Genomic DNA, 26,224 nt, shown 5'->3' on the forward strand with positions numbered 1-26,224 from the left:
AGCACACGAGAGACAGACTGACATTTGACACCCGATCTGACTAGAATCAGTCGATTGAATGGGAGGTTATCAAGAAGAATCATCTGATTTAACTGGAGTCCATTGAAGGTGTTAAAGGTGATCGTCACATTTGACTACAGGGGTAATTAGCTGGCATTGGTCACAGGTGATTATTGTTAATGGGCAGCGCTATAAAAGTGTGGTCTGGAAGAACTAAGGTATCTCTTCGGTTCTTGTTATGGGTATAATGGAGTTGTTTGCTGGGTGCCGTGGCGCGTCCCGGTCATTGCGCCGTTCCGTTCCATCGGCGATGCAGTTTTTCCTCCTTTTTTCCTGCTTTTTAGTAGCAGGTATTTTTGCTTCGCAGATCTCTGCGGAGCACGGCGAAACAGAGACGTATAGCGAGCAACGCAGCAATGGAAAGGATCCTACTGAGCAAGTACAGGGCGAGGAGTACAACCCCATTGAGCAGGTACAGGGCGAGGAGCACGACCCCATTGAGCAGGTACAGGGCGAGGAGTATGACCCCATTGAGCAGGTACAGGGCGAGGAGCACGACCCCATTGAGCAGGTGCAAGGGGAGGAGTACGACCCTATTGAGCAGGTGCAAGGGGAGGAGAACGACCCTATTGAGCAAGGTGAGGAGTACGACCCCATTGAGCAGGTACAGGGTGAGGAGTATGACCCCATTGAGCAGGTACAGGGCGAGGAGCACGACCCCATTGAGCAGGTGCAAGGGGAGGAGTACGACCCTATTGAGCAGGTGCAAGGCGAGGAGTATGACCCTATTGAGCAGGTACAGGGCGAGGAGTATGACCCTATTGAGCAGGTAAAGGGCGAGGAGTATGACCCTATTGAGCAGGTACAGGGTGAGGAGCATGACCCTATTGAGCAGGTACAGGGCGAGGAGCATGACCCTATTGCGCAGGTACAGGGCGAGGAGCACGACCCCATTGCGCAGGGCGAGGAGCACGACCCCATTGCGCAGGGCGAGGAGCACGACCCCATTGCGCAGGTGCAGGGCGAGGAGCACGACCCCATTGAGCAGGTGCAGGGCGAGGAGCACGACCCCATTGAGCAGGGCGAGGAGCACGACCCCATTGTGCAGGTGCAGGGCGAGGAGCACGACCCCATGGTGCAGGGCGAGGAGCACGACCCCATTGAGCAGGTGCGGGGCGAGGAGCACGATACCATTCAGCAGGTTGAGACGGAGATACACAGTGAGGAAAATGTTCCGGTTCAACCTCCAATACAACCAAGGCCTTACCCTGTGAAGTTTATTCCGCCTTACGGCATCCCAGTGCCTGTCACTCCCTTTCCTTTCAAGCTGCTTAGCCCTCGGGTGATCCCTGTCAACGCGCCCGTGCCGCCTGAGCTCCAAAAGGTCATGAATCCCAAGCCTGTTCCTATGCCCCGGCCGCTACCCATTAGTCTTGCTGCAGCGGTCCGCGTGTTGTGCAGCGAAAACAAAATGTACGTGAGGGTAAGGACTGACCTGTATGGATTCAAGTGTAAAGCAGGCCAGTTGACTCTGGGGACCAGCTGCAGAAGCAATGGAGTCTCTGGTGGGTATCTTCTCTTTACATACGGCCTCAAAGAATGTGGAAGCCAGGCGTCTGTGAGTATCCCATGCTGTAGAGAGTTCTGACTTTACATATTTCTAGCTTCACTTGACTGTTGCAAGCAATGGATGATGCATCAGGGTGTGTGGGGTGGCGCTTTTTTTAATATACGTCATTGTAGTTTCAGGCACAATGTGTAACGTTAAGATTCCTATGTATGTAGTGTGTGCTTTTATTTGTGTGTCATTTTAAACCTGCTTTCAGATGTTCTAACTCCAATTTAACTTCATATTCTCTTTCTACACCACCTTCAAGGTGGAAGCTGGACAGTTGGTGTACAAGAACGTCCTTAAATATGTTCCATCTGTGCAAAACAGTACAATTCGGAGATCTATGCCATTCACTGTACCCCTTCAGTGTCGTTACTATAGGTAAGGAACCTCTTTCTAATTATACGGCATGGCAAAAGCGGACTTGTTTATTCTTTTAAATCACCCCGGTTTTAAAAGCGGTTTAACAAAGCTAATGTCCAAGAGTCATATTGCATTGAAAAACTCGTCCGCTTGATTCTTCCTGTTTGTAGGTATCACCATGTCTACAGGCACGGTATTCGTCCGCTTTGGAGGAATCCAACTCGGTTCAAGAGTCTCAAGACCCCATACGGCTTTGCCCTAAAAATAATTAATGGTAAGCAGAACTCTTCAACGGTTATATAACTATATAAAGCGTAGTGTAGTACCTACAGCATGTCTTGTGTTCTGTATATCATTAAGGGTTCCCTATTATCTATGATTTTAAATAGGGTGTATACAGATGAGGACAAGTACTGTTGAAGCGGGGGTGCTACACTGTACTGTGGTTCTCCTGGGAGTCCACATGTCAAAATAGTGTCCCGTTTTAATGCTAATCCCCCCCCCCCCCCCCCCCCCCCAACTGCATGCTTCAACTGTCTGTTCCACCCTCCCACCTTGTGTGGGGGGTTTTTTTTTTTACTCCTTAGGTGACTGGGTTCCTGAGCGCATGATGAATACATTCTACCTTGGACAACCCATACACTTTCAAGCTACTACAAATCTTACTATTCCTGGGACAAAGCTTTTCATCCACAGCTGTTATGCAACCGCATCTCCAGCTTCAAATTCAACGCCCAGATACACAGTGATTGAGAATTATGGGTAAGACTATTGGTTATTCTATGAAAACCTGGATGCTGCTCTCCTGGCTTTCTGTGGAGGTTAGCTGTTCTAAAACCACTGCATGACTGATAATGCTTCACAGGGATGCTCCAACCCTGTGCTCACAGTTCACTTTGCATGAACTACAATTTTAGATGGAGGCAAATGTTCAACTTTATGGCAGTTGTAGTATATGGCTTTGGTGTCGCATGTTGCAAGGTAATGACTTGGGAGTGACTTTATTGACACTGGAGTTGCATTACCACAGCAATGACCTCGCATCTTAAATATGCCAGGGCTTACAAATTACTTTTTGCAATCCTGTTCTGTGCTTGAAACCCACATGCTCTTTTCATTGCACTTCCTCCCTTTCCAGGTGCATGGTGGACAGCAAGTATGAAACCTGTAGCTCCCATTTTGTGCCTCCCAGAACCAACAATACAATCAATTTAATTGTTGATGCTTTCCAGTTCAACACGCTGTCCCCTCTGGTAGGTTTCTCTTTGTACCTGCTCATCCCTATACTGGGCTTTGGCACCCAGATCTCTTCCAATGCAATTGGAGTTTCTTCTGCTACTCTGACACCAGTGCCGTGTTCACTCTTCGTAAAACGATATTGCCAGCATGTGTTGGAAGTGTGACTTTTGCATGAAGTGAATGGCAGCCCAAAGTTAATGGCTATGATCGTGCCGTGTTTAGGTGGTGTGGCCTGACGCTCATTCAATGTAGTTAAGATGTCTGACGCGCACTGCTTGCATGCATGAACACAAATGGTTAGCTGCAGAAGTTGACCAAGTTGCTCTCCAGTCATCTGGTGTATCGTCTTGTCTAATATTGCTAAGGAAATAATTCTCCATTCTATTCCCAAGGTAAACAAGTACTACATGCACTGCACAATGGTGGTAACGAGCAACAGCATGGTAACGCAGAGTACCAAATCTTGCCACTATGATAAGAACTTGAACAGGTAGGTTCCATTTAAAGGTTAAAGGTATCGCTCCCTTGCATGTCTTTGGTAGTGCAAGATGAAGGCAACCATTAATGATGTGTTAATTTTCTAGAACTAAAGATTTGGTTTCCATAGTTCTGGGAGGGTGGCATTCCAATGAGGCACCATGCTCTTTCTAGGAGCATGTAACTTGAGGCAGTTCCATGTGAATAACTACTAATGTCTCTGTTCAGGTGGGTGGAACTTGAAGGTAACCACAGTGTCTGTTCCTGCTGTGACTCTGTGTGCATAAATGAAGATGTGACTTTGCCCATCGGTATGTATACGACCCCCAGAAAGCAAGGGGAAGGGTGTAAAAATTGCAGATCCAGTAACTTCTGCTTGAGTGACTCTTGTAGCAGTGGTAAGACCTTGGCTTGTACGCTAAAATGTATTTATTTTTAAATGTATCCCCTCAGTTACTAAGAGCACCATAAGCAGCGATGCCCTGCTGGTCCTTGAAAAGCAGGGAGGTGATGACGGGGAGAGGAAGACTGGCGCGGCCATTCTTGAACTGGAGGAGGACTTGCTGTCTTACGAAGGCGTGTCCAAAGAGGATCGGGAGGCACTGTCTCCAGAGGACGATGCCTTTGACGAGAATGACTATAACAGGCTTTTGGATGTTGAGGCAGAAGGCAATGACAATTCTGATGATCCTAACCAGCATTTGGAAGGTACCTATGATGCCTCCAAGGTGCCAGAGCACAGTGACACTGAGAACTATGAGGGGGCTGGGGAGCCTGGTCACTTCGAAGAGGCGGATGAGTGGAGGGCTCTGTCTGCAGAGGAAGCCGGTATGCTTTTTTAATGATTGCACAATATGTGGCTTTTAACTGGCGTACGGAGTGTCTACCATGAGGAGTATGGGAAGAAGCAAAGTAATATTTCAATTGTCTTATTGAGGATATGGCACGTTTTTTTATTGTTTAAGCACTCTGTAGTTGTGGTGTGTGTTGATTTCTTTTTATTGTGGAACTTTTAAAATCCACATTTCCCTTGTTCTGCATGCAATTCTAATACTGATCATCCGTGTTTCTTTCTCCAGGTGGTAACTGAAGATGCAGTTCTGTCTAGTTATTGGATTATCATGACTGCTAAATAAAGGTGTTGACATTTTTTTTTATACCTTTTTTTGTACTTTCAGTTATTTTGTCCCTCCTCCTGAATTGGTTTTAAATGTACCCAGTAAACAAATGGGCTGGATTAAATAAGTTGAGATCAGTTGGCTCCTCTGAACCACCTCCGCTTTTAGATGAATGGCCTCCCCTCTATCTTTTTAGAATGGTGGCTTTTGTTTGGTTTAAGGATGAGACTTGAAACAGAGCTCCTGTTGTAAGTGACTCTGCTATTGCGTAGTTCATCTCCAAGTCGCTTTGGAGAAGTGTCTGCTAAATGACTATAAACTGACTGAATGCTGGTATGTGCTGAGGAAACCACAAATCTAGGACCAACTTTTGCCTTCAGTTTCATTAGAAAGGAAGTGTGACAGCCTCCATACCCACCTTGGTCTGGTGGGATTACACCGCCTGAGAGCAGGGGAAAAAGCTCCACATGCACTAACATCTGCTGTACTTGAACCACCACATAGTGCCAAATAACCACAACCTAAAACTTTGGACACTGAACAAAAGTTGAATATATATTTGATGTGCCTCAAAGCTCAGGGATGGGAATAAAACTACTAGCTTGATTAGCCACATTGTGTACAGGTAACAAGATCCGGTATCTTATTACACTCCCAGTAAAACCAGGAATGGATCAAACTGCTCTGCAACATGAGTCTTTCTGCCATCCAAAGCAATGGGTAATGTCATGATACAGAACAAACAATCCATATTAATTCAAGTATATGTTAACTATACTTTTTATAGATAGATCAGCAATAGGGTGTTAAGCAGTAATTATTTCCAAGTTTAATAAATAACCAGAATACTTGTACAGCAGAACCTCATTTCTCTGCGCCCCGTTCTACCACGACTTCAATTATCCACGGCTCTGGGTGGGCTATGTGTCCAGACAACTTTTTAATATTCAAGAAACTCGCATACTTTTCTAATTTGAAGTTTTAATGAATCACAGCAGTGGTAGTGCTCTCTTCGGTTTATTCAATGCTTATGTTAATTGGATGGTTGCGCAGACCACTGTAAATCTCAAGTAATAAGCATTCCAGCCGATCTGGTGCCTTTACAGGTTTAACCGCATTAATACTTCAATATAGTAATACAGATATGGTTAATTATATGCTTAGGCTCTTTGGACTAAAACATAATTTCTATACCTTATAGCAATACATCAATATAAAAGAGATACCAAATTCACATATGCGCTATATTGAACTATAAGAACTGTCTTCAAAAGGCAGAGACTTGTGAATACGACCAAACAGCAATCAGTTTTTTTTTTTTCAGAGATCTTCAGAGCATAGACCACACAATTTGTAGTTAGCAAGTCGCGAGATCCTTGACTGCGGTTTTACCTTGGTTTTTATAGGATTTTTCCCTCCATTGACTACATGAGTGCCAATTAAATCTGATCACCAATCTGCTTTGACAGTTTCTATCTTTGAGTTAATGATATTTTCTAGAAGGATCCGGTCAACTCTGTTTTCAAAATTTAAGTGAATGTGAGCGCATGGTTCACTATCTTCCACCCCTCCTTTCCCTAAAAATGAGGTAAACTGGAGTTCACAGGGTCCTTGCTACCAAATTCAATGCAAGTATATGCGAGAGGTGTTTTTAATATGTAACACCAGCTCTATTTAATGATTTTAACCTGGGTCAAAAAAATATAAATGTCCCTCTTAGCTGCGTATTATGTTACCTTTTCAGTGTGTTGTCAATGGGTCAGTTTAACTTCATATACAAATGTGTGCTAACAAAGTATTTGACAACGACTGCCTCTGAATACGCATACAGTGGCAAGTCCAGTTATTTTCATTTAAAATCAAGATATAATAAACTATGTTAAATATAATATCCTTGTATTAACTGGTACCGTGCTTGGACCAAGCTTGACCTCCCTCTCGGTTTCTAAAAATTTGCCTGCACAAGCAGGTTTCAGACACCTGTTGGTTATCATTCAAGGTTGGCAAATCCCGTGGGATCTGCCTGTCAGTCATGGCAGTGACACAGAGAGGTGGGGAAGAGGGTGTGCGCGCTTTCCCCCTCTCTCAGTGGCTGGGAGGCAGGTTTTAGTGGGATTGTTGATCCTATAAATTAATACTGTGCTGTTTCCTCGGATCTGCCCCTTTAGACCTGAACAACGAGCAAGCGGTCTCGCTGCTCGGCAAGACCACAGACGGACAGGAGAAAAGACCTGAAACTCAGAGAGAAGAAACTAAAGAAAGAGAGAAAGTGGGGAATCCTTGGACAGACCCCGATGAGGCTGTGTGGTCTAGTGGTTAAAGAAAAGGGCTTGTAACCAGGAGGTCCCTGGTTCAAATCCCACCTCAGCCACTAAATCATTGTGTTACTCTGAGCAAGTCACTTAATCTCCTTGTGCTCCGTCTTTCGGGTGAGATGTAACTGTAAGTGACTCTGCAGCTGATGCATTGTTCACACACACTAGTCTCTGTAAGTCGCCTTGGATAAAGGCGTCTGCTAAATAAACAAATAATAATAATATTGTTTTAGTTAGCTGACGAAACAGCATAGAGTAGGACGGAGACCCGGGTCGTAAGGGTAGCGGCGACTGGGGAAAATCACGCTGCAAAGTGCAGCACATTTATTTTGTAGTTTTCATTACTGTGTTTTATTTTCCCTGTTTCTTTTTGCCTTTTCGTTTTTCATTATTTTGAGCACCTGCGAGTGCACCTGAACTGTACTGAGTACCCTGCCGTGGTATTCCCGTAGCCAGAGCACGGACAACAGCGCCTTCTGCGGGCTAAAAGAAATCAGTACAAATCATACGATTAAAAAAAAAATAAAACCGAGCACCTGTGCGGTGTTTCAATTACAACTTCTGTCTCCTGTGTCAGTGAATACCCACACCTTTCCACAAGGTCCATCAAAGAACCTCACACCCTTGCAACCGAGGCCTTCCATGCAAAATGATCTAATGATTTATAGCACAAAAGGGAGGTGCCAGAACCGTCTGTGACAATTAGTTCTCCTGAGGCATTTACTTGGTGAAGCCCGGCAAACATATTTTGCGTCGCTGAAACAAAAGACTATGATGGACTTTCTCAAGGTTCAAAAGAACGGCTTGCACCAGTGAGTTGTTTAAAAAACGCGGTTGTGAAAAATAAAACACTTCTGTTGTTATGTATACTGTTAAAATGTAAGAACTTAAAATGACTGGTTACTGTATTTTATTCATGCATTCTTAGTCACACGCAATGACACCACATGAAAATGAAAAAGATCTAGGAGTTTATGTTGACTCAGAAATGTCTTCATCTAGACAATGTGGGGAAGCTATAAAAAAAAGGCCAACAAGATGCTTGGATATATTGTGAGAAGTGTTGAATTTAAATCAAGGGAAGTAATGTTAAAACTTTACAATGCATTAGTAAGACCTCACCTAGAATATTGTGTTCAGTTCTGGTCACCTCGTTACAAAAAGGGTATTGCTGCTCTAGAAAGAGTGCAAAGAAGAGCGACCAGAATTATCCCAGGTTTAAAAGGCATGTCGTATGCAGGCTAAAATAATTGAATCTATTCAGTCTTGAACAAAGAAGACTATGCGGTGATCTGATTCAAGCATTCAAAATCCTAAAAGGTATTGACAGTGTCGACCCAGGGGACTTTTTCGACCTGAAAAAAGAAACAAGGACCAAGGGTCACAGATGGAGATTAGATAAAGGGGCATTCAGAACAGAAAATAGGAGGCAGTTTTTTACACAGAGAATTGTGAGGATCTGGAACCAACTCCCCAGTAAAGCTGAGACCCTGGGATCCATCAAGAAGCTGCTTGATGAGATTCTGGGATCAATAAACTACTAACAACCAAACGAGCAAGATGGGCCGAATGGCCTCCTCTCGTTTGTAAACTTTCTTATTTTCTTATGTTCTTATGTTCTTTTTCATGCATTCTAGTCACACGCAATGTCTCACCTCATTTATTCGTGGATCACGCACACACGCACACACACACACACACACACACAAAATCGGGCAGGTGTTTGCATAAAATGCTCAATATGTGCTTACTGAGCATGTATTAATAACAAATACATGCAAATAGCACCACTGCCAGAAATCCCACATGCAGCATATTAAAGGAAATTGTTAAACAAACACAAATCAAATACTGTTGTTTAAAAAATATTCTCTCAGTGAGGCAGCAAAATACTTATCAGAAGCATTGGTTTAAAAAAAAAATGAAGCAAGTGTAAATGCAAAGACATTTGTTTTGTTGCAGGAAGTTGCTAAGTTTGTCCATAAAACAATAATGTAACTGCTGCTACTGCAACTAAGTCGGGTCCATGATATCTATACATTGGGCTGCCAGCCTGACAGGGCCTGTAAAGTAAAATGACACTGGCTGCGTAAGAAGGACTGCGACATTCTTCTTGTTTTTCCTAGCGAAAATATTTAACTGATCATTTTTTGTAGTCTCCACTTAACTGCCTAGCAGCTTCTAGTTCAGTCACTCTGTCCTAAGTGGTTAAGGGTTAGCTATTGTAATACAGTGCGATTATTGTAATCAAAATGCTGATTATTGTTTTATTAGGCTTCCTAGCCAGAATGGGTGGGGAAGCCTTTTGTTCTTGTAAGGATTTTTATTATCATTTGTTTTCTCTTCCGCCAAAAATTGCTCAAAAACTCAATAAATCTGGTAGGTGGGAAGTTGTCAGTGAAGAAAAAACAATTGTCGTAGGTCACATGGTTCGACAGCCATGTTGGATTTTGCAGAGATTGTTAAATTATTATTATTATTATTATTATTATTATTATTATTATTATTATTATTATAAACATCTAAGTATCGAAAATCACTTATTGCAGAGTTCTGAAACTTGCTGTACATATTGAAGGGTAGTCCAAGAATAATTGTTGATCATAAGCTGATTGGTTCTGTGGTTTGGCGGCCACGTTGGATAACGTCATCAGATTATAAAACTGGCTATAAAAATACCTATAACTCCTTAGAGAGTGCAGATCGGGTCATGGTTGTTAGGAGACACATATAGGAACACATATATGCTCTATAAAAAAATATCATCAGCCGTGACCTCTGATCTCGCCTAAAGGTCAAATGTAAAACTGGTTCATTACTCCAAAGAGAGTGGAAGTTCATGGTTGCTATGGAACACATATAGGAACACATATATGCTCTATCAAAAAAATGTTGCTCACCACTAGATGGAGCTCATTGCTCAGAGATTGGAAATAGTGACATTTTGCTTAAATCTTTACGCAGCCTGTAACAAGAACACTGCTGCATGTAAACTCTTCAAACTTCACAGAGTTCTGCAGGCCTGCTATGTTCAATAATGCCCACAATTGAATCAAGCTGATTGGTCACATGAATTTCACGATAAAAGCTAGGAAGCCGTAAAGTTAAATTTAAATAGCACGCAGCATATTACATGAAGGTTCTGCAATATATCTAAATTAAAAGTTCTTTAATAAATTCAAAAATAACACTGTACTATATATTACTTTTATATTCTGCGCTTTTTTTCAAAATGTTGACCTGCCCAGAGTACACCAAAAATGACAAAATGAGTTGTTTGAATCTAAATAATGATAATCAAATCATCATCATGGTGTCCACCACTTATTCTGTATTCATCAGTGTAGAAAGCGCCCATGTTATTTGTCTGTTGTCTTTTTTTATTAATTGGCTTGTAGACGGAGATGGAACCAGTTTGATATTTGTGTTTCACAAACTAGTATCATGGTGCAGATGGAAATGAACAAAGTCAGCGGACAGAACCCCCAGTTTTTCAGTGTCATTACTGTATAGTGTTCCTGTCATGCATGGCCCATGAAAAGAAGGTTATGCTTAATTTGTTCTCCTGTACTACTGTTGACTAAACACATTAGGGTAGGGTATAAAACCGATACAATTTCCCACAGAATGAATAGGCAATAGTACACATCGCTTATTTCCTTCCATTATTCCTACTCATTGTTACAGGATTGCAGCATAATCAGAAAGACGGGCCATGCTCTTTACTTGGTGCAGAAAGACTGGCCAACGTAAAACAGTACTGTACTACATTCTTCCAAACACATGAATCATTCTCTTTGAGACATTGCTTGTTCTTGAGACCAGTGTACCTAACACTAATCCTAGCGTTAAAGTAGGTGTGTATGTGTTGGAATTAAGAACTGGTTTAAACAAATTCTCACAGCTGGCCCGTCACTGAAAAGCCTGGCCCGTCTTTCTACACCCATGCCCTGGATTCCACGTACCTATATATATATTTGCTGAAAAATGTACCTCATTCTCTAACCTTGACCTATTCACAGCTATGCAAGGTCAATGTGTAATACACGCAATACTAATTTTGGGGTGGCGACCACACAAACTCTGGGATATAAGAATGTGAACCAAAATGTATCTCAACATTTTAAAATATTTGTGATTGTTTGTGGCGGAGTGTCCCGCCCCTATTTATTATTATTTGTATTTTTGTTTGCGGCGCGGATAAAAGCGCCGCGTCTTTTATTATATTTAAAAAACCCGTGAGGATGCATGGCTGATCAGCTACTGATTATTTAACTAGCTGACAGTCATGCATCCTTACCAAACGCGTGCAGACTCTGGCCGAGGGATAATAAGATAATTAACAACTAGTTAATCCCTCGGCCAGAGTATATAAACCTGCAGCTCTCTGCACTCGAGGTTTTGGGTGTACAGAGGAGAGTGCGGGGAGCAGAGAGAGCGAGCGAGCGAGCAACATTTAAAAAACAATTGCTAAAACGTGCTGGATTATCCAGCACGACACTTACTTGTTTGTTTATTCGTTTGGCCCTTGTGCCTTTTTGTTTTGTGTTTTGTTTAAATCTTTTGTTTTTGTTTGGTTTATTAAATACGCTGAGTGCCGTTGCACTCAGCTTCACCCGCCCATCCACTGTTTTGGTTTGAGTTACTTCCTGGTCCGTGACGTCATCAACCTCACCACTGCGAGCTAGACTGCCACATAGTTTCTTTAAGTATTCCTAAATATTATAGCCATTGTAACAGGGTGGAGGCTGGGTGTGAACCGTGAAGTCCACACACTTGAAGAGAGCGTCTTAATCATGATGCAAAAGAGCTGGGCTGAGCTTTTAATCTCATTTCAGCGACAGAGGGCAGAATCCGTAACAGCCATGCATCACACAGTCACCCGTTACACGACCACTTCATGTTTTAAACCTTAGTTAAACCATAACTCTGGATGTTACGTCGGTCAGGAAAACTCAAAGGTCAGCCGAAAGTGAACTAGAAACCCCCTGAATCAGCAGCCATCTGTATTCAGTCTTTTTGGTGACCAGTTCATTTAAGTTTCAGTGTACAGGAACTCACTCTGTCTGCAGCTATCAGAGTGTCTGAAATGTTACACGCAAGTCCTTTTATAATAATAAGTAGGCCAATATTGATGAATGTTTAAAAAGGTTTTATTATTTTAAATACATCTGATAATAATAAATATGATAAAATCTGAACATTTTAAAATTATATTAATAAACCTGTAATTTATTTAACACCGTTGATTGTTTTCATGTAATCAATTGAAATGATCAAGTAACTTATATACAGTATCACAATGGGGTTTCAGTGCAATAAGATTAATCAAACCATTTCATTCTGCTTGTTCCGGGTTTAATGCAGTGCCCCTTCACCTGTAAGAAACGACAGTTTGTGAGAGTCTGATTTTTTTAAAATGTAAAACAGGCCTACGTTTACCAAACCTTATTTTGTGCATTATTTCATTATCAAATATTACAGTCTGTTACAATTATACAATCATCCATAATTCAAAACACACAATCCTAAAATATACAGTCATACTAAAATGAGAGTTGTTCTGTTGTATTGGGTCTGTCACACCAGCTGGTCCCACGACACTTCCTCTTGATCGTCACTCAGAACTCGCTTGAGGATTATGGCCCTTACCTCTGGAAAATTAAAAAATCCCCTGCTCCTTTCTTTTATCAATATCCCTCTTTAGTTGGCAGGTGGCACAGACCATGCAAAAGGTGGTACAGAGCCAATCGTTACACAGAGATCCCTAGAGAGGAAAAACACAGACATTAATAATCACAAATCTAGGAACCAAAAGCTTTATCTGTTAGAATGATTTTTCTTATTGGTTAAGTATTGCAATGGACTAGTCCAATTTTAAACTACAGTCCCACATGTTTAAATGTTTTAAATGCCCGACCTTGTTTGCTGTCCAGCTCATGTAAATTTCCTAAAGTGTTTAGCTGTAAGAGCACGTTTCCAGGGTACGGAACAGCTGTAACCAGCAGGAGGCTATGAATCCTTTACAAGCTCTGCTGTAGCTCATAATAACCCATTCTCCATTCACCAACTCCTTACAAATACACACATTGGACATATTTCCTTGCTGTGTCATTCAGTATTAAATATGACTAGTTACAGTTAAAAGGTTGCTTATATGACCAAAAAATTCCTAGATTTAATTACTTACCTTTTCACAGCCTATTATCTGTTTTTTTGAATGATTCACCCTTATAAAAGTTTACTATAGTAAAAGCACAATAGTGTAACAAAAGCTTACTAAAACATGGTAAAGCATAGGTAAACATTGTAAAGAATAGGTATGATAAAGCATATCAATAAACATGGCAAACCATGGTAACCTATGGGGAAAGCAGAGTATAACCATGGGAAAAGCAAGGGGAAACTGCAAAAATACTGTGGTAAACTTTTAGAAGGGTCTCCATGGTTGTGTCTGCTTAGATCACTAATTGCCATGCTTACTAACAGCTTGCAAAATCTGCTCCCGAAAAGACTGAAGACTGATTTATCACAAATAAATAACCTTTGCGTCCTTACCTTGATGTTATACCTAGCCCTGTAGAGACTTCGCATGGCCATGCTTGGACCGAACAAGCAGCACTCATCCATGTCTCTGGCAACATTGCAACATAAGCACGGGAAACACAGTAAACCACAGCAGCCTGCAAGAAGAATAGGCATCAAGACCACACCGCGCGAACAGCAACAAAGAAAAACAAGAAATAAATAGCAAATGCTGCTAGGTTTGAACCCATAATTGTATTTTAAAATGATGACCAGATATTTTTATGAAATTGTTGTGTGTGTGTGTGTGTGTGTGTGTGTGTGTGTTTTCTTCTAAAAATTGTAATACAAAAAATATTTCAGCATTCACTTACTTTAAGATAAACAATTACAGGTGTCAGTACTGTTCATGTGTCAACAACAGGCCACCTTAACCAGCATTATTCTATCCTCAACAACTTGTTTTAAGGAATGAAGCTTTATAATGAGGAGTGTTTCTCAAGATACAATAATACATTTAAGTATGACAGTCAGAACCATCCACTATCAGACACTATCCCCGCTGGCAGGATAAGCATTCATTTGGATGAAATGGCTTTGCCAATCTAGCTCGTTGTGTTTCAGTATTGATGCTGCTATTTATTATCTTTGCTCTGCTGTCCAGTTCTTTTATTTGCTATTCTCACACGCAGCCTCCGGTAACTTACAAGTCCCGCAGTCATCGCAGCAGTCCAGAACTCCAGTCTGAAACTCGCTGGGGGCGTAGCCAGCACCATACTGGGGCTGGGAAGTGACAGCTGCCATTTTCAGATAAATACTGTTAAAAAAAGAGAAGTATTATTATTTGCACATTCACAAAACAAAGGCCATCTAAAACACCATACATCATTACATCCGCTACATATCAATGTGGTTCAAGTTTTCATTTGTGACGTTTCAGAAAATGAAGTCAATTGACTTTAAAAAAAAAAAAAAAAAAACAATTGATAAAAAAATGGCTTTAAAATTGAACCCTTTGTGTATAAAGTTTGTAACAAACATCTGACATTTTATGGCAGTCTATTCAGTGTATTTTACTTCATAAAAATATTTAAGCAATAAAACACGTTCTATATATATAAAAAAAAAAAATCTGACTCACTACCTTTCTCGTTGGATGCTTCAATACAGAGTGCTCTTCAGGAGGAAGTGGAACTCATTTTATACTGTGTGTTTGCAGCCCCCGAGTCTTATCTCGACATAGACACCAGAGTCCAAAGGTTTGATGCAGTCTGACATACTCTGGAAATATTATAGACTATAAATAAATTGAGAGTAAATACTGGTTGATGCATATAGAATGCTAAAACCTCTGACTGTTGCACTAATACATCTTATTAGGGGGTATCTACTTAAAACACATGACCAATAAACTATTAACTTAACTGTTCCAATAAAGTCCAGACTGGGTCCAATTTCCAAAGCTTTCTCTCCAGTGTAAAGTCCCCCTATTTTTCCAGCCTTGTTTCTTGTTAGTCTTATAAAATGATTATTCGTTTTCTTTTTCAGAAAATGATACTAGGTTGGTAATAGAAAGCCAGAAAGCTAGACGACCCTCACAAGGAATGGCGTTGTAATATACTCATGATTCAATTATTTTATTATCAGCATGTGAAAAAAACAATCCATCTAAGGATACACTTCTTCTGTGTACACCAATTAAAACACACTGCAGTTTGGACAATATACAATATCAGGTTCTGAAATACATTTATTAAAAGTACAGTATAAATAGTCAATGTCGACCCTCAGTTTGAATGCACTTCTTATTTTTTTCATGTAGCCTTTTCTAAAACATTATTGTTATTTCTTGCTCTCCATAAATTTCCCAGAACTATTCCCACGAACAGCAAAAGTCCCAGAGTTCGATTAGAAGTGAATTTCTTCCAGCAGTCTTCATGTTTGTTGATATCCAATGAGTAAATCTGCAAGGTGAAAAGAAAATGATCTAATCAATTGTTTATGGCAGTGGTTTTAAGTTTTTTATTTTTTTTTAATTACCCATTCTGTCTCAAGGTTTCTGCTCAAGTACCCCTTTACAATTTTTATAACAGTTGCACTAAAAGGCAGAATAATCTGTATAACCCCCGCCCCTCCCCGTTATTTATTGCCACAAGATTGATTTTTAATACAGGCATCTGGTACTATACAAGGTTAAAGAAGGCTCTCAGTTTGTTTGCCTTGCCTTCCTGGAAATCTGTTACTGCGTTACCTCCTTGGTCATTTCACCTCAGTAGTGTCTTCAAGTTCAAAGCATGTTACTGGATGAAAGCATGTCAGTCAATAGGGGAAGAAGCTGATTGATAATTGACACGTAAGAAGCCAGTGAAGGGGTGGGCACAAACAGACTTTTGGCTAATCGGGTCTACCAGGGTGCAGTAATCTCACCTGGTATGCAAGATGAGCTCCCACCACAGCCAGCGCTCCATAGTAGGGTAGAGTCTGGTCACAGTTGACCCCAGTCACTATCAGTCCACACAGCATCGCCACACTAAACCCACACAGCCAGGGCTTCGTCTGCTCCTGGAACCGGAGAGCAGTGGACTTCACACCCACAAGGACATCGTCTGCCTTGTCCTGGGGAAGAAAGAAAGAAAAAAAACTGACTTTAGCTCCCATTTTTATTGCTGCAGCTGGATGAAGCTATTCAAGATTTCACTTTTTGACTGCTTATTTCTCCTAATCTAATCGACCCAAAGTAAAATGCTGATATCCATGTGGCATTAAGAGTGTCTAGATCTGCACAGAAATACAAGTAGAATGGCATTCAAACAATTGGGGTACAGAAGCTGTGACAATACCCTAGTTTTCCAATAACGTCTTCTTGCTTAGATTCACTTTGTATATCATTTTCTGTTTCAGTCATCACATCCCGGTTACTTTAAACTTGAATTGACCCTTTCATTTTAACCACTTGATGGTTCCACAGCTTGTCTATAATATTTGGGATTTCTTTATTGTACACTAGCAGATTAACCAATCATTTATTGATGTTATTTTGTGAAAACAATAAAATATGATATTAAAAAAAAACTTGAATAGAGACCACATGGGTGCTTTAAAGTTTTAAAGAAGTCACCAGGATATGATGACTTAAACAGAAGATGAAATAGTGCAGGGGTGTCCAGTCACGGTCCTGGAGGGCCATTCCACTCCAGGTTGAACAGGTAAAATGAGATCATTAACTACAGGGTCTGGGTGGAGGTTTAATTGGTTCAGTTAAACAATTCAGAACAGGCTAGGATTGGAAAAGCTAAATTTGGCCACCCCTGACATAGTGATTCTAACCAACAGCAAGAAAACATTAGTCAAGACCTGTATCAAGTTGCTGTTTACAGTGGCACAGAACACAGTGAATTATTATTATTATTATTTATTTCTTAGCCGACGCCCTTATCCAGGGCGACTTACCCATTTGTTACAAGATATCACCTTATTTTTACATACAATTACCCATTTATACAGTTGGGTTTTTACTGGAGCAATCTAGGTAAAGTACCTTGCTCAAGGGTACAACAGCAGTGTCCCCCACTGGGGATTGAACCCACAACCCTCCGGTCAAGAGTCCAGAGCCCTAACCACTACTCTACAGTGACCACTGATGAATCCAATGTATACATTCATTCCTATGTTTTGTGGCAGAACAAATGGGCTCTATGATGTAAAAAAAACATTGTAGCAAAGACACCATTGTACAAATTCCCTAGTGCTGAATTATTTTCATATATTATACAGCAGATAAAAGATTAACACTTGTACCTGCTACCAAACACATGGGATAAGAGCTGGTTAAGATAACAATGGAGCCTGCTATTCAGTTGGCTGTTGATGTTTCACAACTGATATTTATGGACACCTTATCTATGACTCCAAGACCAAACCCTAGTGTAATAAAACACATTACTATCTGACTTGGTTAGGTCAATAACTTTACAGTTGTCATTTGCCTAAAAGCTGCATTTCTCTTTGCACCTCTGCAATTAATAGGCTAGTTGCTAGTGTATCAGCAGCAAAGGGCACTTTCAAGAGAATTATCCAAGATTTACAGTATTGCATTTGTGGAAATGTCCTTCAAGGGAACAGCCCGATGAAAGGCATGACTGATTCAAGAGAACATTTGTTGACTGACAGTTCTGTTAATGCAGACGACTGCTCTTTGCCTTGCTTTACATTAAGGACTTCGTAGTACATAAATCAGTTATTCCTGATTTCTTTTTTATTGCACATTTATTTTCTTAAAGTTATCACACTGTTTTAAGGAGTGTTTTTCTAAGGTTTATCTTTTTAAGACTCCATCATTCTCTTAACTTAAACAGTTCTCAATGCCATTGAAGACGTATAGTCAAAATGTTTTTTTGTGTAATGCAAGTTTCTTTTAATAATTATTTTGCATGACAATACAAATATATAAATATTACAATTTTCACCCCCACCCCAAAAAAAAATCAAATAAAAAAGTCAATAATAAGTATTCCACTTATTGTCTTTTCATTTAATTTCTTAACCTGTCCGCTTTTTCAATAACTCACCTGATAGATGCTTCTGGCTCAGTATTGCCAGACAGCAGAAGTGGAAATTTATCAACAGTCAAAATGGAATGTCATTAAAGTGTGATATCATGCAATAAAAATATGTGAAAAGTATACAAGGAGTATTATGTTATTTCAAAGGTGTCTCCTGTATCATGAACAGGCCTGTGCTGTAATGATCCTAATATATATTAACCAAGGGTATCCGCACAACTGTCCTAATTGTCTGACAGCCATTCTACGAATGTTTCTGCACAGATTAGACACTCTAATACCACATGCATATCAAAATGTTACTAATTAGATTAAATCAGCAGTCAATGTGTGGAATCTTAACTAGCTTGCCCCCTCCCCCAGCATTTTTTAATTCATTTTGCTAGCATTTACTGTTGCAGTAAAAATAGTGCGTGGAGGGGGGAAAGTTAGCTTCAAGTTTTATACATTTCGTAGATTTCTATATATGGCTGGACCCTTTATTCTAACTTGGCTGTTTTTCTAAATGTTTTGATCCGATAGAGACGTAGTTGTGTTTTGTCACCAAGTACATTATGTTTTGGTGGTGACAGATGGGAAACCACATTTACAACAAGAAGGTTCGTTTCTGATTATAGCCTTGGCTATTTATTGAGCTTCTTTTTTTTTATTTATGCTTTGATCTATGTGAACAAAATTCAGTCAAATATTAACTGCCCTTTAGTGCTATAGAATTATAGGCTATAAAAATAAAATCCAGGGTGTGACAGCCTTACCTTACACAGTACTATTAAGATATACAAACACATTTTTCAATGATTTTCAAAGGCATAAATTGTAATAACAGTGCCTTAGACATTTAGAAACGTTTTTCTTATAATAGAGTATTTCTTTTTTTATGTTAGAATTACAATAGTATTTTCTTTTAACTCAAAAGCAATGTGATCTAAGAGTTTAAACAGGACTAGGTTTTCTCTGTCAGCTGATCATGTTTCGTGAGGGTAAACAGTGAGAGAGCTGAAGGCGAGTCCGCTGTTTTCACCCAAGAGGAAATTATAAGCTTACGCTCCTTCTCAATGTCACTGAAGACTTTCAGTCGTAATGTTTGTCATTGAATGTACAATTAAAAAAAAAAAAAAATTTACATAGGATAAGAGAATTATTTTAAAAAAGCCATCCAAAACAAACATAACATATTTGAATTCATTACTTTAATCTTAAATATCGTGAACATGGTTTCAATAATAATGACCTGTTTATTTTGCTCATGGCCATTTATACCTGTCAAGATTATGTTTTAGGTTATTATTCCCTCTAGTTGCAGGAGATCCATAAGGCAGCCAAGCCCCGCCCCCTTTAAGCAACTACCCCTTAATAAAGCAATGCATGTTTTCAATAAATCAAGATTATTATCCGCTTTTGCTCTAAATAAAGCAGCTGCTTAGCTTCACACAGCTTATACCATCACTGCTTAACTTGGAGAGGTGAATCATTAAAATTCCAGTACGTAAAAGTGTAAACACTTCAGCCGTTTTGTGTTATAGAATGCAGGTTAATAAACATAAGGTAGTTAATAATCCTGCCTGCAAGGATTGTTGCTAGCTAGGAGGCTGTGTGGTCCAGTGGTTAAAGAAAAGGGCTTGTAACCAGGAGGTCCCCGGTTCCTGGTTCAAATCCCACTCATTGTGTGACCCTGAGCAAGTCACTTAACCTCCTTGTGCTCCGTCTTTCGGGTGAGACGTAATTGTAAGTGACTCTGCAGCTGATGCATAGCTCACACACCCTAGTCTCTGTAAGTCGCCTTGGATAAAGGCGTCTGCTAAATAAACAAATAATAATAAATAAATAATAATAGCTACCAACAAACACTTCATGACAACACTGTTGTCTGAACTGTAATTATCACGTGGAATTATGCTTACAGATAACACTAGCTGGAACAAGGAAAGATTCATTCATGTTTGTGGCAATGTGCCCCGCCCATGTGTGCATTTCTGTGTTGTATGTTGCGTGTGCTGTGTTAATGTTGGTGTATAGGCATTGGTAAACGGGATATAAACGGGTCTGTGTTTCACATGCGATTTAAAATGTATAATTGTATTTAGGCACGGGATTGCACATCACTTCACGTGTATTTAAAGTATATAATATGTGAGCACGAGGTTGCACATAATTAATTCACGTGCTGGGATTCAAGTGAATAATTAATTAGTAATTGAATCCCAGCACAACAGTATATATAGGTGCACTGCCTGGGCTGGGTCAAGGACAGCCTGCTGAAAACCTAGCTTTGAGATAACTTCATCTTTGAACAACATTATAAGTACTAGGCTTGACCTGAAAATAATTTAAAAAAAAATAACCCACAAACCGACTTGGTTGGTAGTCTCCCAGAGAATTAAATACTCACTGTACCATCAGTAAAACAGTAAACTGGTGTGAATACCAATGTGATTTAATAGAATGGTTTATCCTCTCTGTAGTCCAGAGGGCAGAAACAATGATTTCTATGGCAAATCAAGACAAAAATGCTTTGATGAATTCCCTGCCTAATATAAGGCTAGGGAGATCAAAGCATTACAACAGATACAAGGGAAGCGTTCTTAATAAGTCATGCATTTCTTCACTGGACGTGCTTTGCACTTCTTTACGAGAGACCTGTTCTCTTACCTGATGAGCATATATGGTGTCGTATATCAATGTCCACATAACCCCAGAGAAATAGAGAGGAAGGCAAACTGACCAACCACAGGACCCCTTAACTGCCGACCATCCCAGGAGTGCTCCCCAGTTAAAAGTAAGACCTACAGGAAAAGAAAAAAAAAACACATTGTTTAGTGCTGAATACTGCAAAGAGGTTAAATTCCACTGAACACACACAAATTAGACTTGTGCATGGGAAACACAGAAGAAACACAGCAAGGAAAAAGTCTCAGTTGGTTAAGTAGAGAGATTAGATTTGGATTTAGCTGCCAGTGAGTACAGCTGCACTTGCAACAATATTAATAGCTCGATCATACTCCTTACAAGATTTTTTACAAATAATCACCAACACCAGCAATTATTGAGACAGCTGCCAAATTGATTTGTTTGCTTTTATTTAATTTGAGTAGGGGGTTAAAAATGGACAGTATATGATCATACCCTAAAATGAGCGACCCCGATTTGAACAAACATTCTAAATGATGTAGGCAGTAATCATACAGCTTGAATGTAAGGTAATGTACACGGGCTTACCTAAAACCAACTGTGGCCAGTATGTAATTCTCTTCATTAAAGGATAGGTTACCACTAGAGACAGTGAAGCAGCCCCAAGGGCGATACTGTAACAGAAACATTGACACAATATATATATATATATATATATATATATATATATATATATATATATATATATATATGTATATGTATATATTATATATATATATATATTATATATATATATATATATATATATATATATATATATATTATTATATATATATATATATATATATATATATATATATATATAGTTGCACTTCCAAACTGTGTGACCCAAGTGGTTTATAGAGAACTGAATTTGTCATTGTGGTGGATATTTGCGCAGTATTTTGAAACTCATTTTGGTACATAATGTTATGTATTTATGTGTGTAAAAGTAAACCTGTACTTTAAAACCAACCCTAAATACACAGCATTGTGTTTGTTTTACATGCTCTACCTACTATCTTAGTCAATTTCCTAAACTGAAATCTTCAGTGACTCACTGAAAAAACCCTTTATTACTGAAACAATAGGGTTTCGATGCAATTAGGGTACAGTCTTTATTGTGGGATGATGCATTCTATGGAAGTTTCAGATACTTGTAGAATACAACATAGATTCAGTAGAATGACATGCTGTTGGGTCTGACCAATTAGCAAAGGAATACAATTTGGTATTTGTGCAATTTTCCAGTCCATACACGGTTTTAAATGTTCTCATGTATGGACGGTTTGTATGATTTGAAATTTTATATGCACTAGTTTGATAGTGGGAGAACGAAACATGCACCCACTCTCTAATAATAGAATCCACGTTAATAATCTTTTCCAAGCACTTATCTAGGATTACTTCACCTTCAACTGGTTTCCCAAATGTTGTACTGATAAGCAGTTGCTATTTTCCAGGCAATCATTTAAAACGGATGTAGGTGACGCACGGCTTCTTTTGCAGGACACACTGCACATGCTGTGACATGTCTGTCTAAGGTAATAACTTCAGATACACCTTGTAATCAATGAAGCAATATAATTACCAGATACAGAATGTACCCACAATTTATTACACTAGATATGAACTGACACATATTGCTTTGTACTTCCTTTTCACTGCTTTATTTTAAACGTCCTTACATGCATTATTTATTTTCTATACAACTGTGGCGGGGTACACCCCGCCCCTGTGCGTAGTTTGTGTTGTATGTTATGTTGTTAGTATTTAAAATGTATGTTTGGTGTGCACTGGTGTTTTAGGTTTACATTTTCATGAACATACTGAAAAGTAAATGACATTCTGAAAAATCTAGATTGGTTGTTCCAGATCAAAAGGAACTAATTCTGTGGAGGCATTTACTATATTTGTGGATGATCATACATGAACCAGAAGTGTTGTGCAGATGAAAAATAAGAGCTGTGTAAACCAGGCACCACATGCTGAAGACGTGTGCAAAAATACCTTTTTGATGCCCTTGACATGGTTCGAGCAACCCCCCCGGGTCCACCCTCTACAAATATACCAGAATATATAAACTGACCCTTGACCTGTTCTGTCACCTGCCAATGTAATCAGGTTAATGTAATCAGTAAGTATGCTCTGGTAATGGTAAACAACATAAACTAATCGCTAAATAAACCAAAAATTACAAATATTTAAATTAAGAATTTTAAAAATAACAGAGAAACTGTGCTCTAATTTTAATGCAAAAAAGAAAAGAAAAGCGATGTGTGTTTTATTACCTGTAGTAATTCAAACACAGCAGTACACCCAGTGCCAGACTAAGCTGCCCCCCCAGGAACACCAGGGCCTGGAAACGGGTGATCTCTCCTGCCGCTATTGGGCGGCCTGCTGTCCGTGAAACCTGCACAATACAATACATTACCGTTACTATCATTAACCTGTGCCAGAGAATGTCCTTACCAAGTCTTACCTCCATTGTGATTGCTTTCAGGGAATAATAAGACCAAGACAAACGGTCTTCATCAGTGTTATCACAGCAATTTGTTTTTGTGATTTTTTTTTTATTTACTGCAAATCAGTTTTCTATAGTTTTACCTCAGAGAGAGTTTGAAGTTGTGGATGAATAAAGGAAAACAAAAAAAAGGAATACATTGGCGATGACTTATGTTCAATGCAAATATATGAAACATATTAAAATGTTTACATACTTCATTGTGTTTGTGTTAAACAGAACTGAACAGATCTTTTTTTCCCCCTAGCTAGCCTCAAAAGGAAAGTCAACAGAACACCCTGGGAATTATAAATTACAACACTGTATTAATTACAGGTGTGTTACGCAGCACGGAAACATCATAAAATTGTAAATAGTTAAAGGAGAGGCGCACCTTTTTATCAAAGTCTTTGTCCCACATGTCATTAATGGTACAGCCAGCCCCCCTCATTAAAACCGCTCCTGTTCCAAACAGTGTCAGCATGTAGAGATTGGGGAGGCAGCCTGGCTCTGCGGACAGGCCAATACTCCACATGCAGGGCAAATACAGCAGCCATGTGCCTGCAACATAAATTCAAAGGGACTTCTCACTTCTGAGAACCTTTCCGGTGTATAAGCAAGAAGGAGACATTGAGTGACTCAAGTGTCTCTCTAGCTACAGTTTTAGAAATTTGTTCCTAGTAAATATAATTATGAAAATGATTCCTGAAAAATGATTGTCGGCCTGTCATGAAGTCCAGGATATTAATGTTTGATTGAAAGTATTTTTTTTTTAAATTTCACCTCTATCCAATTAGTGATTGATCAACAAAGAATAAAGTAATTGTTTTCACAGTAAACACGAGGGCTTACCAGTGGTGTTGTGGTGCTTACTTGTGCACGAGGAAGCTGGATAGGGAACTACTAAAGGAAGAGTATTTTTTATTTTATTTTTTTTACTTCTGAACACTGACACTACTGCTAAACTCTCTGCTTTACTGATCACCCTACCCACAGGTTCCAAATATTAATTTACTTTATAGTCAGTGTTCTTTTACCAAATATTTTGCTTGTGCCATTATTTTAAAGAGAATGGCAATTGTTCTGCAAAATGTTGCTATTTTCTATCAACAGTATGAGATAATAATCTCACTACTGCACGAGAGTTTGAGCCAGTCTGCATTACTAGATTAACTAAATCTCAGATGTCTCTAATACCCTATTCTCTCAACCTAAATAATGAGACTGTCTTGCAATGGGAACCTTATTGCCACCCCTCGGGCGCAGTGGCACTTACATTACTGTCTTTCATTCCAACCAGGTCCCTAATGATTTAATAGCATCCAGTTCTTTTTAATTTGTAAATTGATGAGCACAGACTCTACAGCACACACTCTCTCCACACAGTGTTGAAATTTCTACAGGCTGTCTGTAAGTGCTGCCTAATGTGACAGGAAAACAATGCAAGTGTTGGTGGTACTTGAGGTGTTGCATAGCTCTTAGAAAACTAAAAACAACACTAGAAATGTAAAAGCAACCGTTTTAAACTTTATGTTACCATCTCCTTTTTCTGAACTGTAATGACTTATTGACACATGGGAACATACCAATGGGTTTATCGAACCTCATAAGCCTCAGGTAGGGCTGTGCTGATTTTGGTGCTGAATTGACGATCCCAGCTGCTGATAGGCTGAGCTGCCTTCTCACATTAAACACCACATTCTGCACCGGCTGAAGCAAGGGGTGGATTCCCTGTTGTTTTTGAAATTCTGTTTTGAGAGAAGCTGTGCTTGTTGAAGAGAAATGAGACACACAGGAGAGGCAGGAGCTAGAGCGAAGCCACGCACCAGAGAGGCGGGCCAGTAGAACTCTACATTTGGGCACGTTCATAGTGTTTCTCCTTTTAACATATCCAACTGAATCCTTTAGGGAAAAATCATAGAGATGAGGTCATATAAATACATTTAAAAAACATCGTGTTTTTTTTTTTTTTTTTTTTTTTTGTACTCCCCACATTAGTTTTATAGCTATGTCTCAGTAACGGCTCTTAACACAGGAAGACGTCATTCAAAAACAGGTATAATGTTTATCAAAGGTCTTGATCATCTGATACTGTTAATTACCTGTGCCCAATCAATTAAACATTATTTGATGAATAACTGAGTTGTGGTTTATATTCTTTGGATGCTGTGTATTGCTATTTTTCTTACTTTCGTTTTACAATACTTTTTAGAAAAAAAAAACACTCAACAAAAACTATCGTACCGTATACATATATTTCAAATGTATATTTACTGCCATCTGCTGGCAATTACGATATCTAACATTCTATCTTCGAATGGTATTTTTATTGTTAAGTACAATACGTTTTTTGGGTTTTTATTTTTGTTTGTTTTTTAACTTGGGCAACTATAATAAAATCTAAAAACAAACTTGTCCTATCTTTTAATAGTGATACACATACATCAATAATAAATAAAAACACAAGGTATAACACACATTTTCAGCCTACGTTTATTTAAATATATAGCTGATATTCTTGTATTACAATTACCCGCGTTCCAATCACTTAACTTAAAATCACATGAATATGCATTGCCTCATTAACAGTGAAGAAACTGCCTTACCTGCTTTCAGCACATTTTTGTTCTTCACCTTTAAATAGCACAGGAAATTTCTTTCCAGAGAGGAAGTTCTTTAACACGTCACCGGTGTAGGGTTGTTGCATCGGAACATCTTAATGTAACACCCGGAGCCGAATAATGTAAGTTTTAAAAAAAACACAATTGTTTGTATATGTCATTAATATTATTATCGACAAAACAGCATTCGATAATTGTTTTTCTTTTTTAAGTTAAAATAGA

General features: G+C 39.3%; 2 protein-coding genes across 2 annotated transcripts; one reads left to right on the forward strand and one right to left on the reverse strand.

Moving 5' to 3' along the window:
* Positions 1–210: 210 nt before the first annotated feature.
* LOC131737267 (probable serine/threonine-protein kinase kinX) lies at positions 211–2,586 on the forward strand. The gene is made up of 4 exons (XM_059025447.1): positions 211–829; positions 896–1,048; positions 1,328–1,483; positions 2,563–2,586. The coding sequence occupies exons 1-4, from the start codon at positions 239–241 to the stop codon at positions 2,584–2,586; spliced, it is 924 nt and encodes a 307-aa protein (XP_058881430.1). The 5' UTR covers positions 211–238.
* A 12,684-nt stretch (positions 2,587–15,270) lies between these two features.
* LOC117409244 (4-hydroxybenzoate polyprenyltransferase, mitochondrial) lies at positions 15,271–26,155 on the reverse strand. Its single transcript, XM_034014952.3, has 8 exons — positions 25,988–26,155; positions 24,968–25,283; positions 23,776–23,942; positions 23,170–23,291; positions 21,428–21,513; positions 20,861–20,994; positions 16,077–16,265; positions 15,271–15,613 (listed from the first exon to the last, which is right to left on the reverse strand). The coding sequence occupies exons 2-8, from the start codon at positions 25,248–25,250 to the stop codon at positions 15,464–15,466; spliced, it is 1,131 nt and encodes a 376-aa protein (XP_033870843.3). The 5' UTR covers positions 25,251–25,283; positions 25,988–26,155; the 3' UTR covers positions 15,271–15,463.
* Between the last annotated feature and the right edge of the window lie 69 nt (positions 26,156–26,224).

This window comes from Acipenser ruthenus, chromosome 1 (genome assembly GCF_902713425.1).
Source record: "Acipenser ruthenus chromosome 1, fAciRut3.2 maternal haplotype, whole genome shotgun sequence".
In the NCBI taxonomy this organism is placed as follows: Eukaryota; Metazoa; Chordata; class Actinopteri; order Acipenseriformes; family Acipenseridae; genus Acipenser; species Acipenser ruthenus.

Bases quoted from the DNA above. Each gene is read 5' to 3' on its own strand.
- LOC131737267 (XM_059025447.1), top strand. From the start codon at position 239: ATGGGTATAATGGAGTTGTTTGCTGGGTGCCGTGGCGCGTCCCGGTCA. The intron at 1,049-1,327 runs GTGCAGGGCGAG...TTTCCTTTCAAG, and splicing joins AGCACGACCCCATTGAGCAG to CTGCTTAGCCCTCGGGTGAT. The intron at 1,484-2,562 runs GTAAGGACTGAC...TTTACTCCTTAG, and splicing joins AAAACAAAATGTACGTGAGG to GTGACTGGGTTCCTGAGCGC.
- LOC117409244 (XM_034014952.3), bottom strand. From the start codon at position 25,250: ATGAACGTGCCCAAATGTAGAGTTCTACTGGCCCGCCTCTCTGGTGCG. The intron at 23,943-24,967 runs GTATGTTCCCAT...TTTATGTTGCAG, and splicing joins GAGGTTCGATAAACCCATTG to GCACATGGCTGCTGTATTTG. The intron at 21,514-23,169 runs GTAATAAAACAC...TTTCTGTTACAG, and splicing joins CTGTGTTTGAATTACTACAG to TATCGCCCTTGGGGCTGCTT.